This window comes from Arvicanthis niloticus, chromosome 18, assembly GCF_011762505.2.
Source record: "Arvicanthis niloticus isolate mArvNil1 chromosome 18, mArvNil1.pat.X, whole genome shotgun sequence".
Classification (NCBI taxonomy): Eukaryota; Metazoa; Chordata; class Mammalia; order Rodentia; family Muridae; genus Arvicanthis; species Arvicanthis niloticus.
Window position 1 is genome coordinate 8,364,586 of NC_047675.1, and position 23,562 is coordinate 8,388,147.

General features: G+C 40.3%; 1 protein-coding gene across 1 annotated transcript; it reads left to right on the forward strand.

Moving 5' to 3' along the window:
- Positions 1–1,920: 1,920 nt before the first annotated feature.
- On the forward strand, positions 1,921–21,980 carry Gypa (glycophorin A (MNS blood group)). Its single transcript, XM_076916081.1, is given in 10 exon segments — positions 1,921–2,005; positions 5,640–5,669; positions 7,993–8,073; positions 8,410–8,417; positions 8,420–8,501; positions 12,878–12,961; positions 15,008–15,046; positions 16,002–16,087; positions 18,074–18,142; positions 20,829–21,980. Coding segments are annotated over 10 exon segments (594 nt in total). The 3' UTR covers positions 20,859–21,980.
- The last annotated feature ends 1,582 nt before the right edge of the window (positions 21,981–23,562 follow it).

Here is a 23,562-nt window from a genome sequence, read left to right on the forward strand (position 1 = left end):
GCTTCCTAAAACTTATACACATAAGAAGGCAATCTAACTGAAAGCCCCTAATAATGAGAGAGATATAATCCCAGCAGGCCATCTTTTGTTACTAAAGGAAGCTTCCAGTTCGGGGACTGGGTTACATCTAATTGAGTTGTTGGCCAAAGGGGTCCCATATGAATTCTCAAACAACCCAGGCTGTTGCCAAGAATATAATTTGTTTTCCATGAAGTGATGGCAAGAACCCATTGATAAAGACAACAGCTATACAACTCATTGACCCTGAAGAAGTCAAGCTGGTGACCATCCAGAGGCCTCACCCCTACACACTAGCATCTTAGTATTGGACGGTATATTGTGTACTATCAAAGGAGAAATGCAAACACCAACAGAGCCATAAACACTCTGTTTACTATACTATCTTGGCTGCAAGATACAGTAGGGCAATGGTGACTCAAAGCCTATGTGAGTAACCAATCAATATCTGACCTGACTTAAACTGAGTCTATAAGTTGAAACTCATACCCAACACTGCTTGGGTGACCAGAAAACTGAGACTAGATAACCCAGGGATCTACTGTTCTGTAAAGAAAACCAACTAAATAGCTCCTAATGACATTCTGCTACACTCGTAGATCAGTATCTTGCTCAGTCACCATTAAATGATCACATGGGACCAGCAGGGACCCACAGCCAGACCTTATGTAGTCTGAGATATCTTAGAACACTCATCCCTAAATGGGATCTCTCCATCAAATTCTTTCCCACAAGGCTTAGGGAACCAGGCAAAAGAGAAGGCAAAAAGAGTGTAAGAGCCAGAGGGGATAGAAGACACCAAGAAAACAAAGATCTCTAAATCAATATTCTCAAAGCTCATATAAACTCACGGAGACACAGGAAGCATGCAGAAGTGTATGCATGAGTCTGCATCAGATGATTTGTGTCTTCCAGTTTAGTGTTTTGATGGGATTCCTGACCATGGGTACAAGTGGATCTCTGATCTTGTATCTTTTCTTGGGCTCTTTTTCTTCTTTTTCTTTGTCTTGCCCAACTACAATGTGTTAAATTTTATTATATTATATTATATTATATTATATTATATTATATCATATTATATCAATTATTCCTTAGAAGCCTGTTTGTTTTCAAATGAAGGACAAGAAGGGACTGTTTTCCCGAACTAACCAAGCATTCCTCTTGAAGTGACTTTTAGTCCACCATCTTACCCGGAAGTTGCTAAAATCTTTGTTGATGTTGATAAAACATCAATCCAGGGTGACTAAAAAGACTAATAAAATCCTGATTTTCTAAATAGAAAATAGGAAAAGCTTCCTAGTTGGAATCTTGTATGGAAAGATTAAAGAAATATGAAGATTGAAATGATAGCCTGTGAAAACAGTCTCTTTTCTTTATAAGGAAAAAGGCAAGTTGAGGAGTGTGCTGGATTTAACGTATTCAAATGTTTGTTCGGCCAAATATACTAAACATCCTTTGGCTAGCCAAGGAAGACTGATTTTATGTTTAGAATACACTGTTACAGAGATCCCACCAGAGATGACCACTCAGACACAATTTATAGCCAATTGAAAGTCTTTATTCCAGCTTAGTGTGACCACACTGAGGTATTTGGGGCCTAAATGTAGCCAAAAGCATTTAGAGAAAATGGCTTTTCAAAGCAAAAAGCACATCCTAGTATCTTGTACTGCAGTTGCAGGGGCAGGTTTTGTACAGAGAAGCAGTTTAGCAGAAGCTAAGATAAGCAGTTAGCTGAAGGGAAAGGTTTAAAGAAGCAGAGAGGTTAACAGAAGCTAACTTGGCTGGGGCATCTTGACCTCAGGTTCCTTAGAAGAGAGTTTGGTAATTTTCCCTAGGATTCTCCATCAAGGAGATCAAGTTAAATTTTAGTTAAACCTGAAATGGCCTCCACAAGAATACAAGATGGCGGAACCTCTGCACTGCCTTGCCTTGTCACAATATGAGTTTATGCAAACCAAAAGAAAAATACAAAAATCATCAGTAGCAAGTAAGTCAGAATAAAACTTTAGAACCAAAAAATTAAAAACATTATTCTATTAAACTGCACATGGAATACTTATCAACTAAAACCAGATGCTGAAGTATAAGTTGTACATCAAACAACCACGATGCACTTTAACTCATTAAATATAGAGCACATTCATGGGCACCCATGAAATATGATTAGAAATAGCAATAGCAAGATAAGTAGGAAAACCTCAAATGTTTGACAGTGTGCTGCTAAATAATCCAGGTATCAAGGATGAAATGTGAAAATGATTAATATATTGAATTGAGTTGAGTTATAATGAAAGTATAATAGTATAAAATGTGTCAGCATAAAGTATTACTCAGTAAAATTATGGACTTAAATTTGTATTTTAAAAGGGTACGTAAATCAAGGATTAATCTTTTTTTTCTTCATTCTCTAAGAAAAGGAAATATCAAATTACAGGTAAAGAATGTAGGGAAAATGATAAATGGGAAAAATTCAAATGGAGAAAGGCAAGTCAGCAGAAAAACACAATGAAGCCCGGTGTTGATTCCCCCAAGTTATTGAGAATTATTAGGGAAACTTGAGAGAAAATACCAATAATCAACACCAGGAATGGAAAACACAATGCAGGAGGGATTTTGCAGAAATGAAATGAATCTAACAACTTAGATAAAAATAGAAAGTGACTCAAAACTCACATTAAAAAAAAAACAGAAATTAAGATGTATTTTGGTAAAGAAAATTTAATCTGTAGATTACAAGATCATCCATACTTTAAAAAAAAAATCAAAACTTTTCTACAAACCAAACACTACATCTAAATTTTTTAAACAAAATAAAATATAAGATAAACCAGAAACTATCATAAAATTTAGACAAAACAAGCCAACAGGGAAATAACAGCCCTAAAGAAGTCACAAGAATCAGAGACCCATTTGTTCACAATCGAGAGTCTCATAAAAACACTAAGCTGAAAGCTACAGTATATGCGCAGGGGACCTGGTGTAGGTCTGTGCAGGCCCTGTGCTTGCTGCCTTGGTCGCTGCGAGCTTTGCTTAGACGATTACAGGGTCTTGTTCTCCTGGTGTCCTCCATATTATCTGTCTCCCCCAGTCCTGCTCCCTCCTCCTCTGCAGGGTGCTGAGCTCTGAAGGGAAGGATTTGATGGAGTCATCTCATTCAGAGCTTATGTTCCAAGATATATCTCTCTCTCTCTCTCTCTCTCTCTCTCTCTCTCTCTCTCTCTCTCTCTCTCTCTCTCTCTCTCGGTGAGGTGTCTTGCTGTAGGTCTCTGTATTTGTTCCCATCTGTTGTAAAAGAAAGTCTCTCTGATAGTGGCTGAGTAAGGCACTTCTCTATGTATATAGCAGAATATTATTAGGAATCATTTTATTATTAAAATTTTTTCATGCAAGTAGCATTTTGTTTTATCCTGGTCTCTGGTGTCAGGTATGAGTTCCATCCCATGGAATGGGCCTTAATCACATCAGTCATTAGTTGCTTACTCTAAGATTTGCACCACCATTGCCCTAGAGAGTTTTGTGGTTGGGTTCCTCTTTTGGCAGCCTTCAGAGTACCTTCCCATATCATAGGAATTAAAACAATGGTTCTCAACCTGTGGGTGGCAACCTCCACAGCAGTTGCATATCTGATATCCTGCATATCAGATATTATTACAATTCATAACAGTAGCAAAATAATGGTTATTAAGGGTAGATAAAATGATTTTGTGGTTGGGGGTCACCACAACTTGAGGAACTGGGTTAAAGGGTCACAGCGTTAGGAAGACTGGAGCCACTGCTCTACAGCACAGGAGTCAAGGTTCTACGTAAGCACCTGCTCAATCCTCTTTATGTCAAAAAAAAAAAAAAAAAAAGCAGAAGCAGAAAGGGAACCTGCTTGTAGCTCCCCAATACAGCTTCTTCTTAGCAGGCTTCAGACTGAGTTTATCCCAGCACCAAACAAAAACAAAATTAAAGGAGATAATGATATTTTATACCATGCAGGGAAGCACATGCCCATAATCAACACACTTGGAAGGTGGAAGAGGAGGAAAGATCATCCCTTAAAGTCAGCTATATAACAGTTTTGAGCTTGTCTGAGCTACAGCCTGTTAAAACCACAAAGAAACAAAGACTAATCTGGTTTTTTCCATTTACTATCCTGTCAAAACCACAAAGAAGCAAAGAATAATCTTGTTTTTTCCACTTAATATCCTTGTTTTTAATTGAAATATACCTCCCTTTGAACAAAGACAAGTCAATTAATCTTTAAAGTAGTCACACAGCTTCCTGTGGGGATAAACAAGGACTGTGTTGCAAACGTGTTCATTCCTGGTTCTCGTGTCTAAAGAGTGTCATCTGCACCCATGCAACAGGGTCATTTTGAGTGTATATGTGTATGACTTTGTGTTTCCTTAAGTTTAAAAAAGCATTTGGATGAAGAAAACAAAACCAGGAAGTAGTTCGAATATTCTGTCCAAGTAGGCTGGACATGTGATAGGAACACAGAGACAAGGTGCAAACTCTCAACTTGCCTGCCCCTTTCGTAGGCCCTCCATGAAAAAAAACAAAAACAAAAACAAAAACAAACAAACAAAAAAAAACAACAACAACAAAAAAAAACATGCAAGTTTCACCCTGCTGGTGACATTTCTTTTCTATTATGCATATCAGCCACTAGAGGTCGCCACGTGGCTCCATTTCCACACACTCCAATTTCCAACCTGAGAAGCCCCCAGTTTTTGCATTTCTTTAACCTGGGGGACAGGACTGCAGAAAGAACCGCAACTCTTTATTAGCTGGTGGTCAGTTCCGGCCCCGCAGCTTAATGAGGGCTGATTTCCAAAGACTTTTGAATCAAAGGTGCTCTCCTGTGGCCTGAGCCCACGGTGTCCGCCTGGGGTTTGTGTCTGCCCTGGTCCCGCTTCCTGCTTCTCCTCAGTGCTGCACACCTTCCCCTCGTGTGCTTCACAAAGTGGTTGGGGTTTGCCTGGTTTTGTTTTCTAGCGTTTACTTTTGTTATCTGGGGATTGACTCACGCTCACTTGAGTAACAGAACATTTTAAAAAGAAACCCACTAGCTGCTTTTGCAGCCACACGGACACTACAGTCCAGTTCGAATTCCACTTTCCTGGAAGATAGCTCCCGGCTCACGTTTCTTTCGTTACTGTTTGAGCTGTCACGAACTTGACAGCTTTTCAAACCTGAGAGTACGCAAGCGATGAGTAAAGCTCTCAATGCATTCAATTTGTACACAAGAAGTCACTTTCTTAACAGATCATAGGGACCTCCACAATAGAAACGTTCCTATTCTCCAAGTCTAACACCTGCCCTGACCTCGGAAGTCCATTTCTGTGTCCAGTCGAGTGGCCTCCGCTGCTCCTTGTGGGGTTCTTTTCATTCACATGAAGTAAATGTAACACAGCAGGCAATTCTTTGAAACAAAGATTTTAATTACACTCTGGTCCTCGCAGTTATGCAGACCTCTAGTTATCTTTATTAACAGACACTAAATAATGTTGTATCATTTAACTCTAGCCAATGTGTGCCAACGGATAGAGGCCCTGGGAAGGTGGGCCTGAGAGATACCAGCAAGTTGGCAAGGGGGTGGGGTAAGGCTGCCAGGCACTCCCAGTGTGAGTGAGAGCACAGTCCAGTCGCAGGGACAACATCGGGTGAGTAAATATTTCCAACTTGATGATATTTTATTGTCTACTCTTTTATTTAAACTATGAATTGCCTCAATGCTGGTTTTCTTACTTAACTGAACCAATGACTAAATAGTATATTAATTTCAGCCTGGTGGGTGTATTTTATTAGGGTTCAGCTAGGGACAGGAGTGTCACAGAGCAGCCCACCACCTGTGCCTGAATAGCAGTTCCCCAGGCTGAGAAATGCCTTTGATTCTAAGCCTAGAAAGCATTAAAAGAATTGTTTCAAGTGTAAATAATATCTTTATATAAAGAAACATGTCACTTTGCTTGGGCTATGAAGAGACTTATTTCTAAGCTAAGGTTAGCAGTGTAAGGTCCATTTATGGCCTTTCTTTTTCAAAACTAGTATAACCAGTGTCTCCTGCTGAGAGGAGACAAGCAGTGAAACTTGGAGGGTTTCCTCTCTGTGGAAGTGTTACTACTGTTACTAAGAAAACAACAACAACCCCTAAGCAAACAAAAACCTTTCTAATTGATTTAGGTGCTCTATGTCTGGGCTGAATCCAAAGTAGTATTTTATTAAAATAAATTCCATGTATTTTTAAGTAGCCTTATTTTTGGCCTTCTTCTGATGATATTTTAAGCATTGTTCTGTCAAACACAGTGAGTAGTTCTGTGTTAGAAACACACGTGCCCGGGTGAAGTGTATTTCACCCATGGGCACAGCTATGACCTGAGTCAGAGTGAGCCACAGAGAACTGCTGAGCTTTCTGTGGGATGCAGGGGTGAGATCCAGACTCCCTGGCAGAGGGGATGTCGTTAAGAACAGGGGTACAAGGAACAGCAGAAGTGAGTTCATCTCTAAAAGTCTGGCACACCTGAGGCAAATCATTGGCCGTTTCATCTGTAAAAAGCAGGCAATGCTGCTACTGACCCTGTAGTATCTGCATAAGGGTTGAGCAAAGTATTAACACAACACAATGTACTCGTCCCAGCACCTTATATAAGGCACGCCTGTTTACTGTATATTAAGTATAAGAGTTATTGCATATGAAATATGACTTATCTTCATATAAAGTATTGATAAGTACCAATTAAAATAGGTGCTCAATATGGTAGCCATGACAGAAGAAACAAAGCAGGGCACGTGGCTAAATAACACTCCATGGCGTCTCTGTGTCATGTGGGGATCGTACCAGGCCGCCTCCGTATTTCAGTCCACATGACCAGAGCTTCGATCAGCAGGACGGGTGGATATCAGGTATCTTTGGGGTGCTGACTTCACTCCCTTTCAATATATAGCCACTGATAGAATGTTTGTGTAACATCTGGGGGCTCCGAGATGTCGGCACAGTGACTGGTGTAGTTCACGCTCCTACCACCTCTTTATAATCATAGTTATTCCACATCCTCAGAACTTTATTTATTTTTTTTTTTTTAAGAATACCTATCCCAGCTGGGGAGCATGCTCTGATTTCTCAGGAGTTTGTGTTTAGACAGAATCATGTTATAACTAAGATGAATCCGGTATCTCCAATACGGTTATATAGGATTGCTTGGACGGCTGCATGTTTGCATCTGCACGGCCATATCATTATATGATAAGAAGAAAGGATATAATTCCTATGCCTTCTCATCCAATGAATAGTTGAAATAAATTACTGGTTGTGGTTAGGATAAGTATAGTAATTAAAAAAAAAATAAAAGGTATTTGATGAATCGGTTAATATATATGTCTGAGTGCATATATCATGAAGAAAATTGTATAATAGATTATGTTACAAATAAGGCCAGCACTCAGAGGCAGAGGCAAGTGGAAGTCTATGTGTCTGGTCTATGTTGCATGACCTGTCTCAAAGCAAAAAGCTGGCAAGATAGTTTTATGACTCAGAGTCCTTGTTCACTTGCTGAGGACCTGAGTTCTGTTCTCAGCACCCACAGGGCAGCTCACAACTGTCTGTAGCTCCAGTCTTGAGGGTTCTGATGCCTCTTAGGGACTTGACCGGCACCAGGCACACACCAGGTGTATTGTACAAACACATATGCAGGAAAACACTTACACTCATAAAACAAAAATAAATAAATCTTTTAAAAGTAGCTATTTCAACTGGAGTGAGACAACAATTCCCTGGCAGCGGCGAGCATCCCTGCATACACAATGGCGACCTCTTCTATGTTTATAGGAAGTATCTGTTCAGTTCTTTTCCCTATGTTTAAGGATAGCCCTGTGTTTTTGAGGAGTGGTCTGCGTAGTGACCTCCTGCCAGACAAATAGTTGACTAATCTTATGCCATTCTGCAGGTTTCGGGAAGCACATTTAGAATTTCCTGCTTTTTCTTTACAGGTCATTTTCTTACAATAGCCCTTCATATAACCTCAACTCAGCATTACCAAGAAGAACATTCCCCATCGTTGTCAGGATCAGGTAGGACTTATGTTTTTGCATTACACAGTTTCATAGTGAAGAGAATTTGTTGCTCTTGAGGGTGGGCTGGGTTCTGTTTCCAGCACCCACATAGCAGCTCACAGCTGACTGCAACTCTAGTTCCACAGGATTTCCTGCCACTTCTGGCTCCAACCAGCACCAGGTACATAAGGGAGTTCATACACACATGCAAGCACTCACACCCATAAAATTAAATAAATAAATAAATAAATGGTTTTTTAAAAAAAATAACCATTGTAGCTGGGGGTGAGAAGACAGTCCCCTGTGGGCAGCTGGGAGGCTCATGTTAATTAACTTCCCTCTTTTTCTGTACAGATTCTCTTCAACCCCCGTGATGACTTCAACCCCCGTGATGACTTCAACCGTAGTTAACTCAAATCAACATTCAACATTAATGACAAGCTCAGGTAGATTCTGTGGTTTTGCATAATGGGTTTGCAGAGTTTGAATCCCTAGTAAGATGTTTATGTAATGTCTCCTGAGGTCAATGAACTGACATTTAAAAAAAAAAATCGAACAGACATTGCCGTGGTTCCCTCTGGGAATTGGCTCCTGAACTTTTGTCCTTGTGTGTTTTTACTAAACAGAAATTTTTCTGCAAAGAGAATCGACTGATTTTTATTGTGCACTAAAGAAACATTTAAAAGGTTTAGAAAATCAAAATGAACAAATACAACCCCTGCTTCTTAGCAAGCCTGTGTCAAGTGGTGCGTGCAGCACCGTGGAGGAAGACACATGACACTGGTCACTGTGCTGTGGTCATTAAAATCAGCTTAGAGGGTCCTGGTGAAGCTGACTTTTGAAGGACACAGTAGAAGAAGGAGCAATGAGTCACAGTGGACACATCAGACAGGGCTTGGTGGCAGTTTCTCTTCTTAGTTTTTCTTAGTTTTTCAGTGGGTTTGCCCGTATTGTGAGGTAGGAACTCATCCTCACACCTTCTGTAACTAAAAGGATCAAAAAAGTGGCTGTAAATAAAACCTCAGGCCAAGCCTTCTGCTTGAAGGCTTCTACTGTGCCATAATGAGGTGGTGACCAATGCCTAAGCCGTGAGTGCCCCTTGTCCCAAATATTGCCTAGCTTTCTCCCAGTTTCCTTGCCCCATGCACACCTCAGACAAAGTTCTGAAAGAGGAGATCTAGCCCTTATCTCTTCCTCCGACGTGTCCGGATCAGGCTCAAGTTCAGCAGCTGGCCTGAACTTCCTTTCGGGTGTATAGAACAAAGGCATTGCCAATTGAAGCACTGAACTTGACAGAATTCAGGAAACCAACCCACTCAAGTCAGGGAAGAATCATCTAGTGCTTGGTAGTATGTGGATATAAGTAAAAGGGGTTTTGTTGTCTTTCTTCCAGTCCCAGTGAAAAGTGAAATCTTCCTTGAGTAGCACTAGCCTCTGGCCTTAGCATCACGGTGTGAATATTTCCATGCAGGTAGCAATTGTACATGCTCAGTGCTGTTACCAACCCCTTGGCACAAAGGCAGGCATCCTATTTCACAGAAACTATCTCCAAAGAGAATTGCCTTCTATGGGTTTTTGTTGAACAGGGTTATGATGTATGTTTAAACATTGTGCATTTGTTCCAAGAAAACGAGACTTTGTAAGGAGTTTTTACTGAATCCTGACCCAAGCCCCACTTGGTTTTTTCGCAAGTTCTGTGCAGTCAGTATTCCATTTTCAGCTGAAAAAAAAAAAAATGGGACTTTGAAAACTTACCTGAAGCCAGTGAGCAGATATTGGAATGCAAATCTAGACAGTTTCCATACAGTACCTTACACTTAACCAGTGTCTTAACAGCCCGCCCCAAACAGTCACTTCATTTTCTTTATCAGCATGAAATGCACCTGAGATAACATTCACCATTTTTTCATCTTAAGAGTTGCTCGTCCCATAGCACTGTGTATTATTATCTCTATGGTCTGGCTTCAGAATATTTCATTATTTCAAAAAGCAATCAGGTCACTTCCCTCTCCCATGCCTGCAACAACACAGTAACTACTAATTTTCTTTCTGAAATAAAGAAAACGTACTTTACCCTTTGCCGTGTGCATATCCAAGTTACTGAAAATATGGCTTTTCCTTCTGGACTCTAAATTCTATGTCACTGATCTTTATGTCCTTCCCCCAGGGCAACAGCACACTCTGAACTCTGCAGTTTTTCTTTTTGTTTCTGTTGTTGTTTTGTTTGTTCATTTGGTTTTTGGGGGTTTTTTTGTTTTTTTGTTTTTTTGTTTTTTTTTTTTGTCTTGAGTTTTGAACTCAGGAAGTTTGAATCTTTAGACTGTGTTCTTGAGCACTGCTTGGATTGACTGCTTGGATCTCTTAACTCCATGGGCATTTCAGGGTCCGTTTTCTGATTCTGTTAAAACACTGACCACACATGCTCATTCAATGTGCTCAGCATTGATATGATGCATACACTATTCATAAACTCATTATACAGCAAGGGAAGATGCAGAGAAAACGAGCCACAGTGCCCTTGGTTGGAGTTATTTGCATTTAGGTAATCCCACCTCAGCCAAGGAGCTCAATGAATATGCTGTGAAGGTTTTCTTTCTCACATCCAACCATGTTCCAGGCTTGGGTCCTATTTCCTCTTATTATGTGAATGTGTTCTGCTTTCTTTTTCCCATTAGCTGAAGTCTTTAGTGAAGGTTGATTGTCTGCCCTGTGAGTACAGCTCTTAAGCTGCCTCTAAACACATGAGAAAACCCTGTTAACATTTTACTCTTTTGTAACATGGATTATATTTTATAATCTGAGAGCAATTCTTTGATGTGGCTGGCCGCATCATGATTATATTCAATACTCAAAAAAAGTTCAATTAAAAGTACAAAACAAGACTAATACAGCAATCTATCTGAAGTCACCAGGACAGTAGATGGTGATGCTGAGGTTTGTACCTTACTAGAAAAAGAAATGTACAAGTTCACCCTTGCCTTCCTCCCTGCACCACCTTATAGGTGTAGATCTCAAAATCTTTCTGTAAGGCAATGAAACAGTGTTCCTACTATGCGAGGAAGTGAGAGCAGGAAGATGACAAGGTGTATGTTCATTTACTTATGAGAAAATTAGAAATAAATGTAGCCATTCATGATTGCAAGTCAGATGGACTACATATTTTTTCTGAACCTGTCACAATTGAAGAAACCTGTTAAAATCTCCTACCGTATTTATGTCAGGTTTCACCTGTTGTTCCCAGCCCACACTCAAGGTTTAGGGGCTATTATGCCCCATATTTACATAAGCATCATTTCATAATGTGTCTTTTATGAAGATAACTCTCCTCATCCTTTTCAAGTACAGCTGCTTGTTACCAAGCTTAACACCCTGAGTTTAAGCAAGCCAGTGGTGGCGCAGCGGCTAAGGAAGCCGCCAGCAGAGAGTGAGCCTGTGCCCTTTGCTCTCTCCCGGTTTGAATCCCACTGTCCCTATGTGACTCTTCCTGAGTTTCATGGGGGAAAAAAAAACACCCTGAGTTCAATCCCCAAAAGCCACATAGTCTTTTGTACACCACACACACACTCACACTGTGGTACATTGCATTCCACCCCCCATACACATGTATAAATAAATAAACGAATAAATGTAAAATATGTTGGAAGTATAAAGAATACTCACATGTATCTGCTCTTACCCTCTCTTACATATGGAAAGCCACATAGCCAATTTACATTGTTACACTGGCCATCTTTATGTCTTACTGGATCATACATGAGACAGATAAAGTTATATGTGAATGAAATGGCCAGTGGCTTATATGTGCCTTGAATAAACTTCAGGTGTCTCATGAGCTATAGATGCCCTCAGTCCTGTGGCAGTAAAGTATTCATACAGGAGACAGCTAGGCAGAGCCATCTCAAAACATAGCAGGAACTTCGTGGCTCATTAGTGCAGGCAATGTCATATCTTGATTGCATGTTGGAACTGCCTCAGAGGATCTAAGCACCCTGATAATTGAGTTCCATGGCCAAAGAGGCTCATTAGAGAAATATGGGGTACATAGAACTATACATAGCCTGTGGGTTTTGAACAACCTACAACTTAAGAGTGGTCTTCATATTTTTAAGTGCTTAAGACAACAAAAGAAGAACACTCGACAGCACATGAATGCTCTGTGGGCTCAGCCTATTCTGTCTGTCTGTTCTGATCGGAGCAAGCCATGTCCTCTGCTTACATTTTGTTTCCACCCTGTCCGCCTGCTTGTGCACAAGAACCATCTAAATTGGCAGGTCTTCACTAAAGGCAGTGTTAGTCAGTGATAAGAACTCTGTAAGGAGGTGTGGCTTGTTGGTAAGAGGACTACTTATCCAGAACATTCTTGGCTACAGGACGGCTTCCCTTACAAAGCTCACTGGGCATCCTCCTGCATGCTGTTGATAGTGGTTTTTACCCACTGAGACTGTAATGTTGGATAAAGTCCACACTGTGTGGTGCCTGCCTATCCCTGTAGCCTATCCCTCCACTTCTCCATCCCTTTCCTCTCATGAACTATGAAGGAACTATGTGGACACCTGGAGTGTCCACAACTTGTAATGATTTCTCAAATTCTAGAGCATCTGTGATGTTATTGATTCTGTGCCTCAACCTCCATGCAGTCTAAGTCTAGTGAAATAAAAAAAATCAATTTTTTCCCTGTGAGGTATCACTAGAGATATGCATATTTCTGAAGCTGGGGCCAACAGGTGTTGGAGGAAATTGGCTTCTGCTGAGTTCTTTCTGATGCACCCAGTCACCCCATGCTGATGGAGTCACTCCAACTTTCAACTTCTGTTTTGCACAGGTATTACTGACACACCCCGTCACATGATCTCTCCTGAAGTGACTGCTAGGTCTGGAGACCTCCCCTTCACACCATCTGGTCCAGGTTTGTTATGCTTTTATTAGTTGCACTAGCATCTGTGTTGTGATGCAGATGGAATGACTAGTGACCTGGTGACTGTAGGGAAATTGACCAACACTGAGAAATGCAAGCTAAGTGGACAGGTTTCTGCTGTGCAGGGACTCTTGGCTTGGAATAGAGCACAGAAATAACACTGTGAATCAGAGAAATTACTGTGAATCAAAACCAAACCAAAACAAAAAAACCTAGGAACATGCCCAAACAATAAATGTGACCATAAAATGGGGAGTGGGGTGAAAAATAAAGGAAGCCAAGAATGAACCAAAAGGCAGTAAAGAGTCTGAAGAAAACCAAACGAGCTCAGCTGAGCTGACCCCATTCCCCTACAGACCTGGGTAAGTTAATTGCCTTGAGGGACCTCCATGCCATTAATATTAAAAGGAAGCCAGTCATGCTGCCCCATAGTGCTTCTCCACAAATATTAAACAGAGGTAGGTAAGAGAGCAGGCCCACTGCCAGACAGATCCCAGTGCCTGCAACATGATAGCCCGTAAGCCAAATTGGGTGTTGAGATAAGGGGTGGGCCTGTGGTATGTTCTCTTGTGTTATCTCTCTCCTTCCCTTCCCGCCTTCTCCCTCATCTAGTTTTCTAGAAGGAAGAACACAATTTCACAAAACCTGGTTCAAAAGTAAGAAGGTTGGTGGTCTTCTGTGGTTGGAGTTTAGGGAAGGCATTACACCTTTACAGCAGAGCCTGAGAAAGACTCAACTTGACTTCAGGATCCTAAGTGACTTGGGATAATTGGGAAGGGTCTCCTGAGATGAACGGAAGTAAAGGCTTTCAAAAGCCAAGGGAGAAAAATTAGGCCAAATGTGTAGAACCAATTATTGAACTCATGGCTCTGATTAACAGTCTCAACCTCAGCATGAAGCCAACATAATAATGCCAACTGGGACACAGTTAGATCCTATGTGGACCCACAGTGCTACATGACATATATTCTATAAATGAGAGCTGCATAGGGGACAGGGCACGGTTCATTTCCATGCATTAGTTAATAGAATCTAACAAAAACTCAGAGACATAAAAGTTATAATTCTTATCTTCTCTGAAAATAAAAAAAAATTTTAAAAACCTGTAAAACACAGAGAAATTGGGTATTGTGCTTAAGACCTCACAGGGTAGGCATCCCTTGATTGAATTCAAGGCCTACATGCTCAGCACCAAAGATTGAATATGCAAGCTTGGATGAGCCTTTATTTTTTGGATATGTTTTGCCACCTTCCAGAATCTCAGTCCTGGAGAGTGACAAAATACATCCAATTTCTTGGCTGTGTGATACCACATCACATGAAACAATTATTTCAGGGGAGAGTCTAGACGGTGAGAGGCGTGGGTGTCTGCAACTGCAAATACAAAGCAGAGTGAGCCATTAGGACACAACACAAGGCTGTGACTACCAAAGCCTGTCACCAGCACTGAACTCCCTCCAGCTAGGCTGGCCCTCCCTGTATCCTCATCAAAGAGTTCCACCCCCAAGAAGCAAGTATTTAAACACTCATCCGAACCAACACATGAAGGGCTGCTCATGCCCCAAAAACTGGTCAAGAAAAAGAAATCATTTTGGCACTGGATGGCCACGTTGGCATGTTCTTCCCTGGAGAAGGCCATTCCTCTTATTCCCATTCCTCAGTTGCCTATAGTTCTCTGAAAACAAACATACAGGTAGCATCATATGGAGTGAACAAGTTATATTTAGGAATATATACATATACACATATACACATGTGCATACAAGAACAGTTTTTTTTTAAAAAAAAAAACAAGACCATAAATTTGAAGGGCAGTGGAGAGGGGTGCATGGGAGATTTGAGAGGAAATGGACAGGAGAAACGTACTTAAATTACAATCTCAAAAAGAAAAGACAAAAGCCCTCTACTTCCAAATGGTTTTTGCTTTGTTTTATTTTGTTTTGTTTTGTTTTGTTTTGTTTTGTTTTGTTTTGTTTTGTTTTGTTGTAAAGTCATACCCTACTTATTCTGACTTACTTTGAAAACTTGATTTTTCAGGAATGAGGTCACCAATTGAACACTTTGTTTCTGCACCAGGTATGTTGGTATGTGTTAATGACATGTCAGCCATCCCATTTTAAGCTGTAAGGTTTTAGTTGCAAATATGTAATAATTGACAAAGGTTCATGTTTTTAAAAAGGATATATGTCATTAACGTTAGTAACGAAAGCAAATGTTCCTGATTTTGAAGGAAAACCTGTTTTTTTTTAACCTTGTATGTAGGAATGCATAATTTGATCTTTTTTTCTAAGTTATATTTTTGTAATTTTAAAAATCAACTATAGACATTTGAGAAGAGTCTCTTCATTTATTAAAAACAAATAAGCAAGCAAACAAACAAACAAACAATGTAGTCTTCCTTTTTTTCTACTAATTAGTTGGCATAATATCAAAAATACAGAGAGACTCTTCCTGTCTCAGTTCTGATTCACCTTCAGCCATGTCTTTACAACCTCCATCATAGCTAGCATCATGCCTGTTCTCCTGGAAGCTGCTGTGCTATTTCATTCCCCTGCAACTTTCAACTCGGCCATACTACTTGGCTAATGTTCACACTTCATGCAGGAGAAAAGATGGATTGTAGAACTTCACCACAATCTCACAAGAAACCTCTGATTGGTGGAAAAGACTGCGTAACACAAGTGGGTAGGGTCACTACACCTTTAAAAGCTACTTGTTAAAATACAAGTGTCCCCACCAACGTTGAATACCCACAGACTCTTGTCTGTGATTATGCCTGCAAAGAACACTGAACTTTGGCATCAGAACTCTGAGGTCCTGGTCAGATGTTAACTTGCCATGTGACTCAGAAACAGAAAGTTCCAGAGTCCCACAAGGTTACTGTCAAACTCCAACATTTTTGAAGATTAAATGTGCACAAAATTATGAAGTATTAATGCATTTTCTATAAACAGGTAAGGGTATATCACGCTGTTTGTTTTTCAAATGACACAGTTCATTTTGTGTTTTCTTTGCTTTGCGTCTCCCATAGTGATGATACTCATTGTTTTGGGAGTGATGGCGGGGTTCATCGGAACTGTCCTTCTCATCTCTTACCTTATCTGCCGAGTGACAAAGGTAAGAGTTCAGTGTTCCATTTCAAGTACCAGTGTGAACCAGCTTGGGTGGCATATTCTTCTGCGTATAACTGAACACAAAGAGAAAGAGAATCTTATAAAACTCCACTCTTTTAAACTGGACACAAAAAGGCATAGAATCCTCCACTGAACTCTTTTTGCATTTGCCAAATGTATGGTGACTCTTTCATATAAATATATTCTCCATCCTCCAGTGTAAAGTTCCACAACATTCTTGCCTAATAGAGTTTGGCATATTTTGATGGCTAGAGATGAGCCAGTCAGATTTCTACCTTAATTTGTGTATAAACTATTTAAGACAATATGTCATATCTAGATGCTTTTAAAACTTTTACTTATTTTTTTTAAGATTTATATTTTAATTGTGTGCATGTGCACATGTGTGTGCATGAGTTTGTGTGTATGTTTGCATGGGTTTATATGTGTGTTTGCATAAGTTTGTGTGTGCTTGCATGAGTTATGTATGTGTTTGCATGAGTTTGTGCATGTGTTTGCATAAGAGTGTGTGTATGTGTGTGTGTGGGGGGGGTGCACACGTGAGTTTATGTGTACCATGTTTATACAGTTGCCTCCAGAGACCAGAAGTCATCAGATCCCCTAGAACTGGTTGTAAGCAGCCCAGTATGGGTGCTGGAAACTGAACCTTGGTCCTTTGCAAGAGTAGTAACTGATCTGAATCACTGAACAGTCTCTCCAGCTGCACCTCTTCTTGTTTCTATTTCCACTGTTTCTGAAATAAATTATTGAAAAATTCATCCATGATTTTTTATCATTAAATTTATTTTAAAGTACATATTACAGGACTATACTTTCAGGGGTTATTTCTATAATTTGCTAAATACACACTACACAGCTTTCTAAAGCACATAAACATCTACCTAAGACATTTAACACCCAAAACTTGTGTGTGCATTCTTGATGCTGTCACTGGATCTGTAATGCTAGGTCCTATATCCTGAGCACCAAGTCACATAAGATTAATAGCTGGGCATTTTGCATCTTCTATTTTTATTCTCTTTCTCTGATTGCTCCATCATAACCATTGTCTATCTGTATTATTTGATAAAGTTAGAGTGGCGGCCACACTCCAGTACCAAGGCAATCACAGTAAAAATGACAGGAATTCTACAGTTTCTTAGCTTGCATTTTTACATACTTCCTACCAGCAATTCCCACAATCAGCCAGTTCTGTCACTGATTCTTATTCAGTATAAATGTGTCTTCCTTGGTAACACTTTGTCATTCAAGGTTACTCATTTCATTATCTATTAATAATTAAGTTGTGTATTAATTTAAGGGTGCTTACCTGTGGTATGAGATATCCTGGGTATGAGTCTTTTGTCTGAAGTCTATACATTGTAGAAAAGTCACTTTCTGAGAAAACATGTAAAAATTTAAATTCTCTCTTAGCTGATGTTCAAACCCTGAAATTTCCAGTTGGAAAAACTCATAGACTAGGCCTTCTTTGTATACAAAAGAATTTTGATCTGGTCAACATGTCTCAGAAATCATACTTCATTTTTAATTTTTATTTCCATTTTCAGTATCTGTTAGAGCAAAGAATATGGAAAAGTCAATCTGTAGGATAATATGACTCCTGTTGAATCTAAATACTATTTAGAAATGTAGATGTAAATTTAAATCAATGAGCTGGGCATGCTGGTGCATGCCTTCAATCCCAACACTTGAGAGGCAGATGGATCTCTATAAATTTGAAGCCAGACTGGTCTACAGAGAAGGTTCTAAAATAGTCTAGGCTACTTAGTGGCAACAAATACAAAACATATTTAAATCAGTGTTTATATATATCTATGAAGCAAGGACTTTCTCAATACAATTAAACTATACAACGTTCAACCAAAAGTAAAAGACTTTAGAAAAAAATGTTTTAGTTGAGACATTCTTATTTTCAGGGTATCTTTAACTTAAAAAGTGGTGGTAATAATTTTTTGTCTCTTATTTCTAGAAAAGTTCAGTTGACATACAGCCTCCTGAGGGTGATGACAACGGTGTGCCTTTGAATTCTATTGAGCAGGTTGGTGTTGATGTCTGTACTGTCTTTGCACGTGAGGAACGGAAATGAATAAGTAGATTCTGTCTTCCAGAGTCGTGGGGTAGAAAGTACCTGCGCTCACCAATGCTACTTTTGTAAGCCTGGTTTTATTTTTTAATGTGAGAATTGCTTGTAGCTGAAAGAGAGTCTCTCCTAGTTACTTCTTAGTTCCCAACCTGCAAAGTGATGCCTGTAGGAGACCCAACAGTAGTTAGGATTTGATGCTCCAGCTGTGGAGACAGCCAGCTTCCAAACTTACACCCCACTCCTTAGCTGTAAAACCTTGTGAAAGTTGACCTTCGTTCCCCAGCACATAGGAGGCTGTGGATTGGAGGAAGATTGTGGGCTAGAGGGGAGAGCTTGGGTTATGGAGTGGGAGCCTACAGTGTGTACACATGCCTGTGAGGTGTTATCCATGCTTTAGACTTCATTCGTAGGTGAGCTCCTTGCACCCGGCAGCAAGTCTGGGCTCCTGCTCCCAGTTCCTCATGCAGGTGCCAAGTTGGTACACACATGGAAGATTGCAGGGACATGTGTTCATCTAGAAGGATATTGCCCCAGGGTTATTGTCTGTTTAAAGAAAATTTATTACCAACCTTAAAGGTGGGGAATAAGTCAGGTGTGTCAGACACCTTTAATCCCAGCACTTGGGTAGCAATGGCAGGTGAATCTCTGCAAATTTAAGGCTCGGCTAGTCTACATAGTGAATTCCAGGACAGCCAGTCTGTGTAGAAAGATCCTATCACAAGGAAAAAAGGAAAAGTGGGAGATTTTACATCTTAAAAGGAAAGTGCCTGGCTCAGTAATGGTGGCACATTGCCTTTAATCCCAGTACTCAGAAGAAAGGCAGAGGCAGGGACTGTCTGTGAGTGCAAGGCCAGCCTGGTCTTAAGTGTGAGTTCAAGGACAGTCAGGGCTACACAGAGAAACCGTGTCTGGAACCCCCCCCCCCAAAAAAAAAGAAGAAAAAGAAGAAAGGAAGGAAGGAGAGGAAGGGAGGGAGAGAGAGAGGAGGGAAGGAAGGAGAGGATGGAGAGGGGGAAGAAGGGAAGAAAGGAGGGGGAGGGAGGAAGGAAAGAGGGAGGAAAGAGGAGGAGTAGGGAAAAGAAGGGGAAGAAGGAAAGGAAAGGAAAGGAAAGGAAAGGAAAGGAAAGGAAAGGAAAGGAAAGGAAAGGAAAGGAAAGGAAAGGTTCTCTGCAGGGAAGAGTGTGGGCAACACTGGGGCCTCCATACCTGTAAGAGAACAATGTACTGTGTCTGAGGGCTGAATGGCACTTCTATAGTTTGGCTACACTCTGGCGATATAATTTATTTGCTCCATTATGGCCTTGGTATCACGCCATTAATACAGTTCTCAGGAAACTGCCTGAATATTCAACCTAAGTAGTATGTGCTGGGAGAGAAGTCGGCCCAGAACAATATGTTAAAATGTCCAAAATCAGTTGAAGTTTTGCCCATAATTATTAAAGTGAACCAAATTTTAGCCTCTTTCTTTCCCATATTTGTGTAGATTAAATTATTGAGAGTCTGTCTGCGAGTGAAGTGAAGTGAGTTACAGAGGTCTATTGAGCAGGCTGGTGTTGATGTCTGCATTGTCTTTTGCATGTGGGGAACAGAAATGGATAAGTAGATTCTGTCTTTAGTTCTTTTTAAATTTTATTTACGTTTCAAATGTTATCCCCTTTCCCGGTTTCCCCTTTGCAAACCCCCTATCCCATCCCCCACTTACCCTGCTTCTATGAGGGTGCTCCCCCACCCACCCACTCCTGCCTCACCGTCCTAGCATTCCTCTACAATGGGGAATCAAACCTTCACAGGACCTCAGGCCTCAGGGAATCAAACCTTCACAGGACCACAGGCCTCCCTTCCCACTGATGTCAGATAAGGCCCCTTCAGCTCCTTCAGTCCTTCCCCTAACTCCTCCATTGAGGTTCCTGTGCTCAGTCAGATGGTTGGTTACTTTATGTAATACTGTACCAAAGGGCTGCTGAAGCTGAAAGCCCGAGGCCAGGATGGCTCTGTGGCCTCTGTAAGAACCAGGCATCAGCAGGAATGAGCAAGGCAGAAAGCTGTAGCTTTGGGGTACTTGGCTGTGACGTGGGCTTGGTGGGAAATTAAAGTAAGCGAACTGAGTCGGGTGCCACTGTAGCATCCTCGTGTGCCCTCCACCAGCCCATGGATGGCTGAGACTATCTGGAAGACTATCTGGTGGTACCAAACACAGTAAGCTTCTGAGCAGGCTCTTCATGAGCATGAAAACATTATTCCTAAGAATGGCCTCACAGACGTGACAGCCTGCCTTCAATTTGAACATGTGTATCTAAATCAACTCATTTCATTACTGCCTTGGCACTAGGCTCTGTCTCTACCCTCCTGTGAGTTTCTAATTTCTGGAGAAAGGAGGAGCAGGAGAATTGTGCTTATTTCTCACCTGAGATTTCTAGAATAAATTTTCTAAAGAAAAAAAAATCTGTACCTTTCTAAAACAAACAAATGGAAATCCTCAAATAAACCTAAATGAAAGATATTTTGCAACAATTATATTCAAAGACTACTGCAAGAGTGTAGAATCCAGGTATATATTTGGTGCAATGATTTTGTGTTGTTTTAAGCATAACTGTGTCTTGTATGACTGCTCTGTAATCCCCTCCACCTCATCCTCCTACAGACCACTGATCAAGAATTCTCCAATGTTTGAAAGACCTCAAGGAAAACAAGACTTCAGTCAATGGAAAAAGTAATGCAATAATCGGACTTTTCAGTAAATTATGTACCTTCCTGAACTGCACCATTGTAAGAAGAAAATGTCACCTTTTGGGCCTCAGTGATTCACTATGGGGGTGGGGAAACACTGTACGTTAACAACCGAAGATGAACGAAAGATCCCTTGTATGCTAGAAGTTGCTGGCAGAAGTTTTTGTAACTGCTTGACTAGAATTTTTACTCAAAAATTTCAATTGAGTTTGTGTGCTGTCCTTTAAGACTGACTTATTCAATTCTGTTATGGTTTGTTCATGGTGATGTCATGGAAAGGCTTCTACTGTCTCCATGAAATCCAAGTTCATCGCTTCAATTTCTGAGCCCATTTTCATTTATTTTAAGTAAATTAAAAGATCACTAAGTCTTCCTGTGTTCTTCCTTGTCAGGCAGACAAGGCAGTCCACGGTTCTCTGTTAATGGGAAGGATACTTTACCCACACCCAGAAATGCCACAAACATAAATGTATGTAAGGACACTCACATCCATTGTTCAATGTGTAAGTCAACACAAAAAGTATTTACTATTTTAAAGAGAAAGGGTTTTTTTTTTTTTTTGATAATTCAAAATAATTTGACAATGCCATATTAACTCCTTCAGAGTATGGACCAGTGTGCCATGTTGCAAAGAGATGTTTCTGGAACCACCCAGAGTACCTTAAGGGTAAAAATAATTAAGGCCCTTTTCCTTTCGATGGAAATCAGAGAGTAACTACAGAAAATGTGTAACTGTGAGGCACAGGTGAAAGCTGTCGTGAGCAACTCTGAGTTTTCACAAACTTTTTGAGCTCATCCAGTAGAAGCTTCGCTTCTTAATAAAACTTTAGAAAATTATCAAAAAGAACTTTCTAGACGTAAGTGACTAGGGGGCTTTGTGACTATACTGCTTTCATTCCTTTATAGAAAAACTTAATTTTTTTTTAAAGATGGCATGAAGTTGAGATGGGCAGGGAGGTAGGGGTGGGTCTGGGACTGGCAAAGGGAGAGTAAGGGATGAATATATTCAAATTACATTGTATGAAATTCTCAAGAATTAATAAAAATATATTTTTTTTAAAATCAATATTAAAAACAAAACCTGTGACTGTCTATTCTCAAGTTGACAGGCGTCCATATGGCTTTGCCTTACTTTATGATAACTAAGTAAATAACTATATGTACATGTTTAGTCCTGGAAACTTGAATCTATTTTTAATATTTCTTTTTAAAAACCTACTTGTATGTTCAGAGAATGCTTTATACTTGCTACCTATTTAAAATAAAACAGTGGCCATAAGAAGAGAATATTTGTTGATATGCATTTTGAGTAAGTTTAAGAATATCATTAAGTTAATTTAATTCAATAATGACCCAAATGCTGTGGTAATTTTAAGTGTACTTATTTCAATAAACATAAAACATTAGACTAAGAGAGGGTGTGAGTCCAACCTTGTGCCTAAAGCAATTTACTGGTCAAAGGCAGGAAGTGATTAGAGTGACATTGCTGTCACAGCAGAGCTCCAGAACGCAGAGGATACTGAAGGTGCAAATAGCACTCGCCTCCCTGAAGTGTTCTGGCGGCTAGGCTTCTATGTACTTCTCTATTGGCTTTCATATTGAAATTTAGTGTTGGTAGGGAGAGTGACCTTTGTACATTTACAATTAAATCAGCAGAAAAAAAAAAGAAAGAAAGAAAAATTATAAGAACTCTTTCCTGTGACGACGACATCATTGATTGCATGTTTGACACTAGTTGAAGTTCTTTTTTTTTTTTATTGGATATTTTCTTTATTTACATTTCAAATGTTATCCCCTTTCCTGGTTCCCCCTCCAGAAACCCCCTATCTCATCCTCCCTCCCCCATGAGGGTGCTCTCCCACCGGCCCACCCACTCCCACCACCCTGCTCTGGCATTCCCCTACACTGGAGCATCAAGCCTTCCCAGAAGGACCAAGGGCCTCTCTTCCCACTGATGCCCAACAAGGACATCTCTGCTACATATGTGGCTGGAGCCATGGGTCCCTCTGTGTGTACTTTTTGGTTGGTGGTTTAGTCCCTGGGAGCTCTGGGGAGGTCTGGTTGGTTGATATTGTTGTTCTTCCTATGGGTTACAAACCCCTTCAGCTCTTTCAGTCCTTTCTGTAACTTCTCCATTAAAGGGCTCCTGCTCAGACCACTGGTAGGCTGCAAACATCGCCTCTGTATTTGCCAGGCTCTGGCAGAGCCTCTCAGGAGACAGCTATATCAGGCTCCTGTCAGCAAGCACTTCTTGGCATCCACAATAGTATCTGAGTTTGGTATCTATGTATGGGATGGATCCCCAGGTGGAGCAATCTCTGGATGACCTTTCCTTCCGTCTCTGCTCCACACTTTGTCTCCATATTTCCTCCCTTGAGTATTTTGTTCCCCCATCTAAGAAGGACTGAAGCAATCACACTTTGGTCTTCCTTCTTCTTGAGCTTCATGTGAATTATAAATAAATAAAATAATTCTGTGAATTATATCTTGGGTATTCCAAGTTTTTAGGCTAATATCCACTTTGATGCATACCAAGTGTGTTCTTTTGTGACTGGACTACCTCACTCAGGATGATATTTTCTTTTTTTTTTTTTTTTTTTTTCTTTTTTTTTGAAATATAGGTTTACTTTTTATTTTTATAATACATC